Consider the following 18492-nt stretch of genomic DNA (forward strand, 5'->3'; position numbering starts at 1 on the left):
ATATTCTGATAAAAAGTCAGACTTTTAAGCGAAAAAATTGGCTCTTTTGCCCAACTCTGACGAAAGTGGTATAACTAACAATGATCTCACTGGATGAAGTGGCTAATGATTGGTGATATTATGTGGACAGAGAGAGTACCCATGACACTTGAAAGTGGATCTTGTTCTCCTAAATCAGTCATGAACAAGTTCATTGTATCACAATCACTCACTGTTTCATAAATTTGTGTCATGAACTTTACCATATTTTCAAAAAAAATTAATGTCAACATGCTTCAAAACGTATTTTATTGATTACAACAATGTAGTCCGTATGAATTTCACAAAACTCAAGTACGACCTCTATACGCTATGAGGACTTTAAATGATATCTAGTATGATTTCAAACCAAGGTATTATTGCAATATTTACTTAAAACTTCTCAGGATTTCAGATCTAAATTATTGTAAAAACTAATAATTGACTTACAAGTGTGCAAAAATTTTTTGACAAATTTATAAGATACTATCTATACATCTTTGACTATACGATATTCTTTGATTATCTTACATCTCTTAAAAACTTACTTTCATGCCTTAAACTAAGAACTCCAAATACATTATAAGTCTTAATCTTACTTCAAAAACAAAAATAAAGTAAAAAGTGTTATTGAAAAAACTCTTGTCTTACCTATATCAAACATTATTTATAAAAAAAGCAATTTAAAATTAATCTTCTTCGAGTCAGTTATTTATTTTTATTGCACGTCACGAAGAGGTATCGATAAGGCTAATTTTAAATCTAATCTACTATTGACTGAAAAAATTGAAAAAGAAATTTTTTATTTTCTACTAACAATAATTAGTCAATCATATTTTTAACAAACTATAAAAATGTATCATAAAATGATAGAAACATTCAAGAATTTTGACAATACGTAAATTGATTAATAAGAAAGTCAATATTCTACTAAGTTCCACCATATCTTTATTTGAGTCTAGCTAACGGCTGTTAGAGCAGTAACGCCATTATCCAAGACTCAGCATACTCTTGGTAGATGGTTGTTGACTTACAATCTATACAATAATTCCTAAATGTCCGGGCAAGACATCAGTAAATATTATTTAAAAAATAAAGTTGGTCTGTTGATGGCAGAATCGCCTTATTATTAAGTGTTAATGATAATACAATTTTCAGATAAAATTCTTGTAATTAGAAAAGAGCCAATCTCAGTTGTAAGTAAACAATAAATTTTAAGGTGTTAGAGCCAGAAAAGTTTGATTGGCGAAACCAAGAGCCTATCTCACTAATGAAGCTAACATAGTCAAATGAATAAAACATTTTTGTGACATATTTAACAAAATACTATGTTTACTTCGTAGATTAAACGACATTCTTTGCACCAAATTTTATTTTAATCTTGCAACATTTAGAAAATAACCTTCACGCCTTGTACTAAAAACTCCAATTACACTATCAGTTTTATTCCTACTTCAAAAATAAAAATGAAGTATAATGTGCTATTTAAAAACGTCTTGTCTCACTATTATCAATCGTTAATTAAATGAAAAGCAATTTAAAATCAATTTTCCCTGCAAGTCAGCGTTAATTTTAAATAAGAGCCAATATTAGTTGTAGTTAAACAATAAATTTTAGGGTGTTGTAGCCAGAAAAATTTGATTGACGAAACCATGAGCATTTTTATACTATCGATGGAGCCAACATACTATTCCATCTCTGTATAGTAACTATAAAAGAGTACGACAGGTATCTGCGAATATGGCTGAGAAAGGAGCTATAGCTTGTGCATGGATATGCAAGCATGGCCTTGTCCAGCGAGTGTAAAAAATAATGTAAAAGTATGTCACAATATATTAGAGTTATTTATTTTCGTTGCTTTTCTTGTCCCCTTGAGCTGATTAAAATTCAAAAAAATGAACACTCGTACATTTCTAAGTACAAGACAACATGAGTTTTTGTCGTTCGAATGAGTGAAGTACTACAAGTAAAACAGACCTCAGTAGCATGTATCCCATGACATGTAATTTTGACCATCGAAGCAATATAAAAATGAAACAAATTTTATTTGAGATATTCATTTTATCTGGGACTATCCTCGACCAAATGTACGCTTCAAGGAAACTTGTTCCCACCTCACTATACTCTAAAAACGTTTTTTATATCAAGCATAACTTTCTTATAAAAAGAACAAGTCACTCGAGCTCAAAATGCAGTCAAATTCTTTGAGTAACAAACATCGCAAATATGTTTTCAAAAGTATTAATTATTGTTCTAATATTTGTCAGCCTTGAATGCGTCATTTCGTTCAGAATAAAATTGAAAGCATTGGCTAATAAGGTTAGATTAACTTTCGACTAAACCACAATAACGCAAGTTTAATTATTTGTTTTGTCACAGGAGAAAGAAGATTTAAAAACATTGGTGGAATCACTGGTAGACCGTGAATACAGATATACGTCATTTTGCGATTCATGGAAAAAGAGCATACATTCAGACCTTGAAATATTATTCAAATATCAACATCCATACTCGCAGTATCCGTTTATTGATGAAATGCACTTACTGCTAGAATCTGCATTAAAAGAAGAGATAAATATTAATCGAGAAATTCGTAAAATCGAAGTAATCTTCGAAGATTTTGACAAAAAAAGTGATGAAGAGCAAGTGAATATCCAAGGACAAATTGAAGTGTTGAAAGCAAAGATCGATACTTCTGTCACCAGTGTTTTCAAAATTTATCGAGATTTGGATTCTAAAGTAAAAGCTGAGATTATTCGAAAACAGAAATTTTCTATAGTGTCAAATTAATTGTTTTCCGAGTACATAATAGATAATAAAATGAAAACTCGAGTATTTAATATTTTAACATTATACTGGCGTCATTTTATGAAATAATATACAAAATTTTGAGGACCTAACAATTTTACCATCATCTATATATACGAATCTTTAAAATAAATTATCTAATCAAAGGTGGTTCTGTCAATGTAAATCAATATTTAAAAAATGCATTCACGTCATAAATAAAAAAAAGTTTCAAGCATGTAAAAGTCTTATCAGGACAAAAAAATCTTCAACAATTATGATACTAACAACTTTTTATTGGCGAAATTTATATCTTCAACTCATTCAACTTGTTTATTAAATAAAAATCAAAAAATTCCTGAGTAGATGGCGTCGTTTACATATTTGCTTACCAGAAACTACTAAATTTGAGAAACTTGATATTAGAAAACACGATTGTTAGAATTTTTTACTAGCTTAGAAAACAAAAGTATTATTCAAGTAATAAAAATATTTCAGCAAGAATTTCAATTAATACTATTAAATATCCTTCAACAAGGTACAATTTTCTTATTTAATCTCTTAACAAACACGTGTTCTCAGAAAACAATAAGAGGACTTATCAAAATTTATGATGTATACGACCAATAATTTTACAAATTTTTATAGTTATATTTTCTAAATGATCCTGGCAAAAAATACTGCAGGTTTTCCTCCAATTTATGTGAGTTTGTTTCTTTTTTCATACCTTTTTATGGTGTGGATACAATATACTGCGGAGAAAAACGATGTTTTTCATCTTCTACGGTTGTTTTTGTTTGTTTATTGGAATGCACTTCTGCATAGAAAAAATTGAAAAAAAACTATCCCCTACTAGGTAAAAAGTAAAAGTAAGCTTGCGTAGAGAGAAATCGCAAAAACCTATTTCAACGGTTACCATTTTTCCGTGTGTATGGACAGTTCCAAAGCAATTATGGATCGTCTGGTGTGGAAAAAAAAATTTTATTAAACCGGATGTTACAAAGCAAAAAAAAAAAAACGATAAGCGAAGGAAAAAAATAGAAAACGAATAAAATGTCTGAAGCAGAATCAAATTCCGTACTTAGTACAATCTTTACAATTTTAATCAAACTTCGTGCCAACATCCACGTTGCTGATTCCAAAATTGCGTGCAACTACCACGCTTGGAGCTTTTTTAATTGCACCGAAATAACTACCAAATAATTTCAAGGCTCCAGAACATATCGATACCTAAGCGATATAGAAACGATCCTTGCACAGTCGAGCAGTCAAATGGAATTTAACGATTCCAACTGGTAGAAGCTCGCGTACCATCGATATGACGGAAAAAACAAGAAAAATGTCTTGTTGCTGCTCAAATGGGAGGAAAAAACGTCTATGGAAAAGAAGATATAATAACTAGATGGTCGAGTCGTGCGAATAGTGCCGAAGATTTTTCTTACATACATAAATCGAGCAACTGGTGATGATAGACACTCAGTGTGGGCTTTCAGAAGTTTCAGAACACGCAGTTTCAGAAGTTGCTCGAAAATACATGGGCCAACGAACAAGGAGAATGAAATCGCATTTTCCATTGTTCGACTTTTCTGCTTTGCCTTTTTTTTCATTTTATCTGCCCAACAAAATTGAACTTAAATCAAATGATGTACGCTTCGAAGGGCTTAAGAGGTGCAATTAGGGGCTAATTAAAGATGATTTTATTTAAAAGCTGGTATGAAAGACAAGTCTAGATTTCATCGCGAGTATAAAACAAACTCTTACATTTTATTTTCTTACTTTTTGTTGATCCAAACATTATTATAAGAATAATAAGCTGTAATAACATTTGACTGAACAATAATCATCTATAAGGGTCCATTTATTATTTAAATATTTGTGTGGTGACATCAATACAGAATCTTCCTTAGTGTAACTACTTTCTTATTTTAATTTGTCTTGAATTAATTTTGATTGTAACTTTACAGAGTCTTATGTAAAATAGGAATGATGCGGTTTTTTTTAGATAAACAATATACCTGTATTAGCCTACAAAAATAGATTCGTCGGTGCCAGTCGCCTTGAACTCAAACATGTCCAGAAATTCCTTGAAATTATTATTCCATCAGTAAGGAGCATGTTTATATCCACGCAGTGACCCATTGAGTTAACCCACCTCACTTGCATTGTTTGCTGCGAAGACTTCCACTCTATTAGTAACCTCCATTGTACTCTTCTCCTTGAGCACTCCTTAAAGTAAAGCGGATCTAACGTTGGAGGTTATTATCATCTCCAAGTCCTGTAGGATGATGTGAGCCAGAAGCATTCATACACCTGATGACAGAAGTAATGGTGTCGGTGTTGACCTACCCCTGTCTCTGCATAAAGCCTCTGGTGTAGAGCCGTGCTCATAGTCTTCGGTCGCCTGGACTTTAAACACGGAATAAGTGACTTAAAAAACCACGAAAATGATACGTAACTTTAGTATTACTTTAAATTTGCGTAAATTTATTCTTGGGGGTGGCAAATAGGGAATGAGGGAGTAACACTTTGTAATTTTGACGTTATATTCGGAATCAGTGATCCAGAAAACAACAGCAGTGTCTCTGAAATTGTTTTTGATATGGATTAATTTTATGAATACCACTTATACACAAAAAATTTTAATAAAAATATCAACATTCACCACTTGACCACGTGACGTCAACATTTTTTTTTGTGAAAGTCGGTATCCTATACGATTTTCATCCACTTTTTAACAATCCCATTCCACTGCGAAGGTCACATCTCACTTACAACCATGTTGCGCGAAATCGAGATATTTCGAGTGATTGGGTCACTGGTATATCCTATAGTTGCTTGACTCGTCCTGGTATAGCCTACAAGCAGCATCTTCTTTGAGCGAGTGTCAAGCGTTTATATGTATATCTCACTGTGTTTGTCTAAACACTTGATGACTTTTTTAATTAACTCTGGAAAAAATACTGCAGTTTTTAACCAATTTATTTGACTTTGTTTTTTTTTTTTAACTTTTTTGGTGAATAAATAGATACAACATACTGCGGAAAAATCAATTTTTTCCATATGCAATGGTTGTTCTTGTTTGTTCATTGGAATGCACTTGTCTTCTCTTGGATAAGACAAATTAGAAGAAAACAAATGATCCCTCCGTAGGAAAAAAAGAAATAAATAAAGCTTGCGTAGAGAGACATCGCAGGAACTATAGTTCAACGGATCCTCTGGTGTGGAAAAGAAAAAATTTGATTAAATCAGATGTTATGAGAAAAAAAGAGCTTTTAATCTCAGAGACAAATTTTTGCTATGAATTTCAATAGAGAGCATTTACAAATTTTTGAGGAAGAATTACAAAATTGTTGACACTTTTCCCTTAAAAGTTAAGAGTCGATAATTTTATGATCCTCATACACAAAAAGGATTCTTTTCCTGTGGATTAAAAAACCTCTTACAATTTTTATAAAACCTTTCGCCAACGCAACAATCTCTTTTCACCAAACTACGTGCAGCTACCAAACTCGGAGCTTTTTCAATTGCACCAAAAGAATTACCAAATAATTTCAAGGCTCCAGAACATGTCGACACCGAAGCGATATAGAAACGATCCTTGCACAGTCGAGCAGTCAAATGGAATTTAACGATTCCAACTGGTAGAAGCTCGCATACCATCGATACGACGGGAAAAACAAAAAAAATGTCTTGGTGCTGCTAGAATGAGAGGAAAAAACGTCTACGGGAAAGAAGATCCAATAACGAGATGGTGGAGTCGTGCGATCTAATAGAGACGACTTTCTCATCAAGTGGGAACTGATCATCTTTCCAGTATAGCTTGGTTCGTCACGTACGCGTTTGAAGTTTCATTATTTTTCAGTTCTCATTCGTAGCAGAGGTACGATTTTTTCTGAAAATCTTGGAGTACTTTACCTTTTTTTTTTTTTTTTATATTTTTCATCAATCTTTTTCATGCCATTTTAAAATCCGTCCGAGTCTTTTTTTGCACAGTTGATTTGTGATTTAAAGTAACGTATGCATATGCAAGTCAGAAAAAAAAATTTCAAAAACAAGCTTAACGCTTTCCGTGAACTGATGTAGAATCGAGAAAAGTGTATTATCAAATAACGAGTAGTACCCTAGAGTCTCTCGTATGCTCAGACGACTTTTGTCGTCTCTCGACTTATTTGATTTTATGGACCATGTTTTTTCAACTACGTCAGTTTTATTACGTTTATTTTATCACTCTGAAACATTAAATACGCCTTAAAGCCAAGCGTTTTAATCCTCTAATAGAAATCAAATTTAATTTACATTGCATGTTAATTTTCATTTTGTGAATACATGATAAACTAAAAGTAATCATTTCACAAATGCATACGTTTTTCAAATGAGTGTCAATGGTTAGGATAAAAGGGAAATCCGATGTCATAATGAACGGCGAATCGATATATGTACAACAGCTGGATTTGCATGCATAAACAGGCCCATTTGACTTGATCAGCACCAAAGCTTATTGCCTGTAAACGATTACCCCTCTAAATTGTCATTCGATTTGGGCAGCTCGCATTTATGCTACTATACATCGATCATGCAAATGAAGTTTCGAGGAGAGAACAATAAAAGGGGGAAAAAATTCATCTAATTTGATGGCAAAGTAATTAAACAAGCTAATTGATCGGAAGACTGTCAATTAATTTCATACGTTTTGCAATCAATTCATTGCTGCGGAAAGCAAGTTAGCGTTTTCCTTCAATTTTCCATGCAAATAGACGCGTGTTCAATCAATTACATGTGGACCTCGAATATACGCCGTAGGATATGATCAAAAGCACGAGCTCAAAATGTGACATGACCAGTTAGTACATACAATTTCGTCATAGTATTTATTTTGTCGTAGCATAAAATAAATTATTTTACAGTCGAAAGTATTCAAGAGTTTGGTGCTTCGGCAAAAAACGAAGCGGTTATCAATGTATGTTACGATTAAAAAAACTAGGCCATATTTCCTTGCTTCATTAAATCAGCCTTCCACGCAGTAATGAATTAACCAGTCTGCATTCTCATTAAAAGTTTTCGAGATCATTTGAAAAGTTTGTGGAATTTATGAAAGTTCCATTGATTTCCATCACCACCACATCTCTCTTTTAATCTCACATAATGTTCGACGAAAAGTCGTAGATGGATTAAATAAAAATCTTTTGAGTGATTCACAAGAAGAAAAGAAAAAAATCAAACTTGGCTGGTTCATCAAAATGTCAGCATCAAGTCGATAATATTTGAATTTCATGACCGACTTCTTGTTAGTTCAATACACGAATGTTGCAGTGATGGAGTGCAAACGACTTTTGCGAACTCAGTTCCATGCATACGTACACAGGAACACGCATGCATGCATATATACGTGTAGAGCTTGCATGGGAGTTTCTTGCCGAGTTATGCGGAAGCGACCAGAAGTCGTTGAATGCGACGTGGCGAAACATTCCTCGGTGATTGGTTTTTCCGACTTGTTGACGTATAAGTGTGTGTATATATTCTCTTGATGTACCAATGTGTATATACATACGTAGGTGTATCTTTCTTTGCTCGAGAAAATGTAGAAATTTAGCAGCAACGACCGACTCGTCTTTCAAAACTATATTTTCGCGCTACTTGCCGTTCCGTGAGGGGAGGGAGAGAGAGAGAGAGAGTTCTAAATAAGAAAAAGATTTCAAAGTTCGGTCGGAAGCGACTGAAACTACGAGTGCGAGTTGCGCTCACAAAGTTATAAATTCCGAATAGTATTTTAAGTAGCCCCTCACCCTCAGTTGGTCCTGAATGTTCGTAGTCATCGGTTTGCACTGCATGCAGTTTGGAGCGTGAAGCTCGGGAGCAGGTAAACAGCGCTGGAGGAGTCATTAAGATCATAATCTACTTACAGACAGTCTTTCTTCACCAATTTGCGTATACAATCTTTATATCTAATTATAATTTGATTAATCATACAAACTTGGCACAATAAGCCAGTAGTCATTTAAAGTTTTATGATAATCCTACACACACGTTTCAAACTGGTGTCATGCAGTATAGTATTTAATGTGTTTATTGTACATATCATATGTATTTATAACTTAAAATCAAAATTAATCTGAATTCGTATTGTTGAAATCAATTTATTATCTTATACAATTTTTATTGTAATTAAATTCCTCGAAAAAAAAGAATATTAGTTATAAGGTTATTCCTTACAAACGAAACGTTGTTTTTCTGTGGAATACCTGTTTTTACTTATTTTTTTTTATACTCCTAAATTTGTTAAAAAAACAGTGTAATGGAAAAATCTTAAGGCTTTTGTTGTTGCAGACTGAATGAATGTATATATTTTAATGTTAGACGTATTGCGAAATTTTATCCTGAAACTTTATTTTCTTTTTATTGTAATAATCATAAAATACGCATAAACGGAGAATCTCAAGCTTTCTTTAAAGAAAATACATATTTTCAACTACTCACTAGCGTTTTTCTTATCCGCCTTCGTTATTTTATTGAACACCAATTTCTGTTTGGTGCAACTACACTACAAGTCGAGTAATTGTTTCCTAACGCTTGTTGTGACTTTGAATCTTCATGTCACGAAAAACAATTTTTATTTCATATAAAGGGTAAAAATATGTACTTACCGTAAATTCTTTGTTTGTTTTCAGGCGGTTCCGTGAGTGGCCTACGAAATTTTCGCACAGACTTTTTGGAAGAATGGCCTACGCCTGGTACCGGCCCCCACTTCGACTTGTCGATGAGCTCGAACTTCACGGGGCTCAAGGGCAAGACTGTGCATCTGGTATGCAAAGTAAAAAACTTGGGCAATCGAACGGTGAGTTATACCGTCCAACAAACAGTTTTATGCTCCTATTATAAAATTCATGCATAAAATTAAAACTTGAAAAGTGTGTCTGACCAAGCTCGTATATATACCCTTTTTTTCATCAAAAAATTAACACCGGTGCTAAGTAAGAGGTCCACGGGACCGTTTGTTTAAAAAAAAATAATAACGAAGATCACATTAAAATGTTCATATTTTTTTAAGCAATTAAAATTATAATATGATTTTCTGTTCATCACAACCCTTCTAAAAATGACTTACACAACGGCGTAAGACAATTACCGGCCTTACTTCGAACAATATACTGCTACTTAAAAGATCATTGTTTATTTAAAGCTCATCCGGTTGTCACTTTAAAAAAAAATATTTTACACTATTACAAAACGTTTTCTAAATTATCTACTGCGATTTAAGTGACACAATTTAGACATATGATGTATGGATTAAATGTGAAAAAAATTATATTCTAAAAAAACTGAAGCAATTTTGTTTAAAGGAAATTTGACTTTAAAAAATTAGTAAGTTTACTGCAACGCAATTTTTTATGTCAGAAAATCTTGATACCCACGTCGAGCATATTGTACGTAATACTGTGGACTATTGATGTAGAAAAATGATTTCCCAATAATTACGAAATCATAGTATCTAAAAACTTTATCAATAGACTCGAAAAATCAAGGCCACTTTTTCATTCATTTTGGGACGCATTTCAATCATTATCATTAAAAGAAAAAGCACAATTTACAATATGAAAAACAGTTGCATTTTTTTAGCCAACATTTCATTTTTTAACTGATTACACCCTGAGCTCATCTAATCATGGGCTTTAACTACTCCTTCCGAACTCTCTCCTCCAACGACATCCTCGCAAAGATCAGATAATTAGCCGCTCAAGGGCGTAACTGCATTTTTAAAGTATAATCTTCTAACACTGCTTCTTGACCTGAAACGAAAAGAGGCGCCGACGCAGCGTGAGTAAATCTCGATCGCGTTCGTCACCGTTGTCCCTCTCAACTCTTGGGTTTCTGCTCCTGAAAAAGGGGGATTGGCGCAGGAGTTCTCCCGTTCTACAGGAAGAACTATTAAGTTACACACAACAAATTAATACCTTTCACTATTTCTTTATTTAACACACTTAATACTAATACACAGTCTCCCTCTCTTCACAATACACGACACAATGCTTCACCTCGTCCTCTGGACGGCGCTGTAGCGACTTCGCCTCGCACCCCGCGAGCCGCGAGCGCTCGTCCACCACGTCCTGCTGGTCCGGGACCAGGGGGGGCTCCTGCTCGTCCTCGACCCACACTACTACGCACGCTCTCACACTCCGTCCCAATCTCTCACACTGCTATACACACACTCTCTCTCTCTCTCTACTCTACTATCTACCCTAATACACAACAACACGCACGAAAATGGTGGCCCTCTTATGCACCTCGCGGTCTCTCGTACACCTCGTCTCGTCAACCCAAACACTCTCTTTCTCTCTCTCTCTCGCACTGTCTACACTACAATCTCTCTCTCTTTCTCTCGCACTGTCTACGGTACACACTACTTCTCTCTCTCAATATTTCTCTCTCTCTCTCTAGCCTCACCTCCTGGTCAAACGTCCGCGAATCCAATCCGACGTGATGTCGTCCGGCGTCCTCGAGCGGGTCGTTCGTCCTGCGGCTTCACCCTTTCTCTTCTCTCTCTCTCTCAAATCTTCTCTTTCTCTCTCTCTTCTCTCAGCGGCCGTAGTCCTCGACCTGGAGACCTCGTCGTCCTGGGAGAACACAGCAGCTTCTCGTCTTGCACGCACACTCCTCTCTTCTCTCAACACTCAACGCATCTTCTCGAAAACTCTCTCTCTCAACTCTCGCCACGAAATCCCGCAAAACCACCGAAGCTCTCGTTGCTTGCGCTTAAGCGTGCAGCTCGAGGCTCCACTCCCGACTGACTCATGATCTCTTGCTCAAGCAATGGCCGCCGCCACTGCTGCCGCCACGTATCTCCTCTCGCAGTCACTCTCATACTTAGCAGCTGCTGTGTCTCGGTAGTCGCGTTCGCACTTTCGTTGTCCTTTTCTGCTGGCGCTGCTGTGTCTCTGCGGAGCTATTCACATAGACATTTTTTGCTTATTTCATTATGAACGTTCATATTGAAAAGGGGGTTCCACTGTTCCGCTAAACTCAAATTGAGCAAACAGACTGAACAGACCTATGCTGTGTTCTCTGTCAGTCAACATGGTTGCGACCATAGGCTTTGTTGCCTGATGGAAAAAGAGGTATAGGTCTGTTCAGTCTGTTCACTCACTTTGAGTTTAGCGGAACAGTGGAACCCCCTTTTCAATATGAACGTTCACAATGAAATAAGCAAAAAATGTCTATGTGAATAGCTCCTGCATCTTAACTTTTTGTCCGTTGGCGTCCTCGTCCCTTCCTCTCAGCGTGTATACAGCTCCCGAAAAACAAACAGTTCGGAGAAGCGTCAAATTAATGCTGTTTGTATACACGTTGCATCAGCGAGAGCATTTTGGAATATAGAGGCCATTTTGCCTCGTTACAATCTTTCGGGCCACGGATACTACACTTTCCATCGCTCATTAGTCAAACATAGCAAACTAAAACTAAAAGTTCGCCCACAGATGACGAGATCCCGCATTCTCGGGAAAATTTCTCGAAACAGAATCAACGTTTTATCGCGACCCTCGCTTTAAAGCTGATCAAACTCTTTCTCTCCTCCAGTGGTGCGCAGCCACATATACTTTTAACGAAATTCGACTGGCTAACCAAACTAGGTATGAGAATTTCCTTCGACGCTGTCCCAATATTCCGAGAGCCAAGTTGGCTCACCCATCGGAGGAAAGAGAGTAGACGTATACACCTATAGGAGACCATGGCGTCTCCATACACGTACGTAAGTATACACCATGCAGTGCTGGGGAGGCAGCTTTGTTCGACAGAAAGGTGGGTTGAACGAGTGCTCATGGTTCCTTGACTCGTGTAACGGTTAACGGTGGCAAGCCCACTTCCCTGATCCCCATGAATTGGCAATGGAGGATGAGATGAAGAGAAACAGACCAAGAGGGAAAGACCGCGGCTCACTATGACTGTGTGCAAGAGGTTGTACGTTATTATACTGATATCTAGGACGAGGTGGTGAGAATGACGAAATATCTGTTCCCATTGTCTGCCCGAGCATGGCTCTCTCTTTCTCTATGTCTCCTCTATTCGTGTTCGTGTATACTTCCATAAATGGAGTATTCCATGACATGCCCGGGATGAGGACACACGCTGTGACTTGATGAACGAGGTTTCTTTTGTTCTCAAAACTGTTGTGCCATTTGAGCTCAAGCCATTAGCGTTTCTTTTTTTTTCTCTCCTCTTGTTTTCAACATTAGGTGTGTTTGATGTCTAAAGAGGACAGCATATGGATTTTTTTATAACCACCCATTTAGGCTTTACTTACTTAATAATCTTTAGCAGAAAATTTGATGATTATTCTAATAGTTCAATGTGAACAATGTACGTATAAAACATATTAATTATTACATTTTAAAAATGTTTTGCAATTTTTTACGAAACCAAACTGAAAGAGGTGCAAGCGACGTGAAAAAGACAACTAAAGATTTTTTCGCGTAGTACAAGTGTGAATTGATTAGCAAATAATTTTATTTCAACTTTTATTTTGTTCACACTATGTTTTCTGATACACCAATGTGACCACGCGACTTTAAACACCAATAGCAACATCTTCATTTTGCCAAACGCATTTATCTTTACCTTATGAATGACTAGCGGCCCCCCGTCTCGGCTTCGCCCGAGACTTACTAAATAGAACACCGTAGTGTGTTGACATGTTATGTGAAGCGTTTTCAGTTAGAAATTTTACATTTATTCCTGACACTTCTCAGTACAAAAATCTTCTCACTAAAAACATATTTGGTCACAATCTATACAGTCTATGTGTTCAAATAATAAGCTGTAAAAATTAAAAAAAATATATTTATGCTAAAAAGTACCGAGCGTTCCTTATGCCATAAAATAATCGTTGGCCATAAGGAGCGGTTGATTTGCAGTTCCTCCCGTATAATTTACGAAAAGGGCTATTTTTTAAAGATGTTAAGATTTCAAACTCCCAAAAATATATATTAAAAAAAAATTTTTTTCTCTTATCTCACAACTTTATTACCAGAGCAACTAAGTCCTGGAACTTAATCTCTACATTTTTTATTGACACAAAAATACAAAGATATTTTCTTCTTATTTAAAAACCTGAATTTAGATCTTTCAAGATTAAAGAGATTACTGTGAGGGTAAAATAAAAAGCTGATCTCTCACGTAATGGATTCTTTATTTGTCGATTTTGAGGTTGCTGTTCCAATCTCATTAAATTTTCTGCGTCAGTTTCTTGACGCCTAAAATTGTATTCATTAGATACATTTGAAGTTTTCCTTCCAATTCACCCTCTTGCGACTTTTGTGACCCCTACAGGGTATTTTCTGTCAACTTTGTTAAGTTCTAATATATTTGTAGGCAAGGTAGTTCGACGTCCGATTGCCCTAAAAAAGACCGGTGAGCTTCTTATAAGTAAACTCTTTCTTGCCTAAAGTTTACAGCAATTGTGGCTGCCTGGATACCTCAGGGTGATCTTTTCTGGCCTGCTGTTGAGGACCCAGACTGATCGGGAGAAAAATTACAAAGTCCGAAGCATTGGGGCTAGTTGTAGTGCTCTTTCCCAACGTCTCCTGGTATAACGTCAAATACGTTGGTGTCTAAAGAATCTTTTTTTGCAGACTCAGTTGTTTTAATGATCTAAGGTAGAGAGATTAGTAGAGATTGGTTCGTGATGCTTGCCCATTGGAGACTCCCGTTGGCTTAAGTTTTTTTTTTCCATCATAGCTGTTAGGTTCGCCCAGCGCAGACCTTGGAGAGGATCGGTGATTCCTGCTTGAATGCTTAAAGTCGAGAGGGTAATATAGGGTCGTCGGTCACCGGGGTTCCCAGCCTTGCTTAGGTGGCCCTTAAAAGAACCGATGAGATTGAAGGTTAAGTACTGAACATAAGTACTTATATTGGCCCTGAAAAAGGCCAGTGGTGAAATTTCTAGTTATTCCTTATTATTTTTGATAATGGAGAGCCAGCTGTTGGTAGCTTGACTCCTACCCTCGAAGTCTGTACGGAGACCCTACATGAAGGAGATACGGCGCTGATCAAAATATATCTCGTCTTCAGGTCGTTCCCCGGATAACCAACCGCTCATCGTTAGTCGAGAAAGTGGGCCTGGAGAATACCTTCTCTGTAGGTAAGCCGTTGGAATGACCACTAAGAAGTTGGCAGTTGTGGCTGCCCGTACTGTTCAGGACTGTCTTTCCTGGCTTACAATTGTAGTAATAAAATTCTCTGACGGCACCAGGACATATTGGGGTACGGCCACATTACTTCGAAGTGTTGGATCAGGATGTGCTCTGGCTAGACACGTCTCCTGGTATTTCACCAGAGACGTTATCGGTTAAATTTGTTATTGATGGCACTCGTCAATCGTAGAGGTTCAGGGTGAAAGTAGACTTAGATCACTTGCCCATTGGAGATGAGTGTCATCGGTAACCGGGGTACCCAGCCGCATGACTATATTCTCGATGTAGTTTGATGACCTGCCAGTTGACGATTGCAGTAATAATCGCGACGCTCTGGCCTCTTATAACCACACTTATTTAATTCTGTTGCAGGTAGCTTCGATTTTATGTCGAGGCTACCTAGTGGATCCTACTGAACTAAAGTGAAAAGCTGGCGTATTTTTGCAATACTTTGAGCTTATTTATTGCTATTGTTATTAAATTTTTCAAGATAAAAATCATACTAAAACCATCTAGAAAGTGTCAAGAATCCGTATGCAAAATTTCAGCAAAATCGGTTCAGAAGTTTTCGCGATTAACGATTGCAACGGTTTTAGCGACTTTGATTTATATATTAGTAAGGTAAGATAAGATTACTTGGAAATATGTTTGATAACTCCACTATTCTAAAATAATACATCTGAAGAAGCTCATCGATAAACGGATGAATCAGAACCAAACAATTCACAAATAGAGATTGTCCAGCGACTTTTGATCACACCAAACATTTCTTTTATATACGAATGAAAAAATAAAACCACAGCAGTTTCTTGTCTTCCATCTACTTTTCTCCATGTACACGTAACCCGTGAAATATGGACTCTGCTCGAGCTTTATTGAATTTTGGACGGCTTATCCCTAAGACACAACGTCTTGTGTGTATATATAAACCTGGAGATCAACATGAAGAGAAAGAGGAAGGAAGGGGGAGAGAGAGAAAGAGAGAGTGATACAAAGCGCGCATCTTGGCAAACAATTCGCGGCCGGACATACACACATACATACTGTCACTGAGAGGAGAGCTCGCAACTGTGTACCTACATATATATGAAAGAGCAAGACAGCAAGCAGCTGGAATCAGATTCCGTGGGGTCGGTCGTTTGCATCAAGCCAGCGAGTCCCTCGCAATGCGCTGCTTGCCCTCGTAGTTCTCAACTTGGGAACCAGATATTATATTCGGGCTGGGTGCTTGTATTAAGACTGTGGCTGTATACTCTGGTTCTATAAAGCAGGATGGAGACAGAGAGAGAGAGAGAGAGAGAGATGGGGGGGCTCGTACAAGCAATCTCCTCGTACACGATCTTTGAAGAAAACCAAGCTACTGCTGGTGTCTCGGGTGTATCTGTAGAATGAATTAGTTCTGTGTCTCAGTGACATTAATTTAGTGCTGCAGTCCTCAGAAAATTAGTGCATTGAAGGAAAAAGTTTAGCGTCTAGTTTTATCTCCATCGGTTTGATCTGTTCGTTATAAACGGATACATGATCTCCTCATTATTAATTTTATGTGAAAAGATAAATGAATAGTGAGTATTTTAATTGTCTTTTTTTTTTTTTTTTTTTTTTTTTAATAGAGGCAGAATTCTTTTTAGCGATTAAATTTTATGAGATATTCATTTAAATTACATACAATTGTATTGACGTTTGATAAAGTTGATGTACGTAGATTTTTTTATTTTTTACTCAATCTTTTTTTCTCTTTCTTTCTATCTTCATAGCTTACTCTCTCTAATTTATAAAAATCTATAATTTGAAAGATATGTAAAAAATTAATGTATGATTTACTAATTTACACCTTGGCATAATAAATTCGTTTCAATTAATCAATTTCATTTCTACATCTCGATAGGTGTTTGGAGTTTTGAATATGTCAGTTTTGAAGATGTATGAGCTATCAAAATTGTTTGGACGTAAATTTCGAAAGACACAATGAATTAAAAAATTCCTGTTTGGGGACACCAAATGTTTAATAATCATTATGGACAGTGGAACGTGAATTAATCCACTGAACTTTGCCAGCCCATATAAAATACGATAAAAATCCTAAGTATAGAGTTGACACGATGAACGACAGTAAAACGATGCAGTCTTGGTACTCGCGCTACAAACCAAAAAAAACCAGTACCTATACAACCCATGTAACAGTAAAAAATCTCCCCCTCACTCGCGATACACCAAACAAACAGCCATTCACGATAAACTCCAAAGTAGGTACGAATAATGAGCCACAAGCAAGGCTCTCGGGTCTCTTTTCCCGCATCGTCACATTTAAACCTGCACGTACAGAAATACCCTCGAGTCAGTTATACGTGGTGACGACTACCCACGAAACCGACACTCTTAATAAAGCTTGTCGTCCACTTGGGCTTGTTTCAGGTGTCCTGGGTGAGGCATCGGGACATCCACCTACTCACAGTCGGCCGGTACACTTACACGAGCGACCAGCGCTTCGAAGCCATCCACCTGCCCCACAGCGAGGAATGGACTCTCAAAATACGCTACGCCGATTGCAGGGACGCGGGCATCTACGAGTGCCAGATCTCGACGACCCCACCTATGGGCCATCCCATCTATCTGACCATAGTTGGTGAGTTGGACGATTGTTTTCTCCTTACTGTCCATTCCTCCGACCTCCGATCAAATTTTGGGTTTAGGGCGCAGCACGTGTTTTTGATCGATTGACACGATTGAGGGGGCCTAGATGGTTGTGCTTGTTTGTTTTTCCTTACCGGGAAATGGAGTGCTTGTCATTTGGAGGATTGATGGGAAAAAATCCAGGTTGAATCGGAAAAAATGTGTTTGCAGTTACACGAATGTCAAAATCCGATGTGTATGCAAACGCGGTTGTGGTTTCCCCTATTTGCTCGAGCAAAAAAAGGCACCTCGAAGTGTGGGACCAGCAGAATAAATTTTTTCGAGAATAATAATTGATAAATTTAAATATACCCCAGTCAAACGATCGGTGCCAAGTGCGTAATGCTTTCGATGAGGCAGGGAGGGGGACAGTCGATCATTCGTCATTTGACATTCAAATGCCGAGAGCGTATCTCGTTAGCGCTTTGGTTGCTCCCCTCATGCAAATGAGCTCTAAATAATTAACTGTAGATATTTTTAATTTAAAAATACACTCGTTCGCCATTATAAGGATTATACTTTCAAATCGCATTCACTTTTTATCTTCAACGCGGATTCGACTTGATGGCAAATCAGCATACGTAATCCGGACGGAATATTTGTGGTATAACCCAATTTACACGCGCACGAGTCATTTTTCGCGATTTTGTTGCATTGCAAACTATGTGGTTTTTTTTTTTTTTTTCAAAGGGCTGCTCAGTCCGTAATACTTTTCAAGCCTTCAAATCGTACATATCGTTGGCAAGTGTTATACCATAAATGCACAGATGCGTGTAAGCCGCGAATATTTTATACTTTATTTGTAAAAGTACAGAGAAAACTCTGTTTTTGAATG

At 36.8% G+C, this 18492-nt stretch overlaps 1 protein-coding gene across 1 annotated transcript in view; it reads left to right on the forward strand.

Moving 5' to 3' along the window:
- Positions 1–18492, forward strand: part of LOC106645580 (defective proboscis extension response 8) — a 72901-nt gene that overhangs the window by 48567 nt on the left and 5842 nt on the right. Inside the window, exons 2-3 of the mRNA XM_014361469.3 lie at positions 9471–9637; positions 17400–17610. Of these exons, the coding sequence (XP_014216955.3) occupies positions 9471–9637; positions 17400–17610 (378 nt within the window). The remainder of the gene's footprint in view (positions 1–9470; positions 9638–17399; positions 17611–18492) is intronic.

This window comes from Copidosoma floridanum, unplaced genomic scaffold (assembly GCF_036245765.1).
Source record: "Copidosoma floridanum isolate Cflo_tuat_1 unplaced genomic scaffold, Cflo_Japanese_pri ptg000001l, whole genome shotgun sequence".
NCBI classification, from domain to species: Eukaryota; Metazoa; Arthropoda; class Insecta; order Hymenoptera; family Encyrtidae; genus Copidosoma; species Copidosoma floridanum.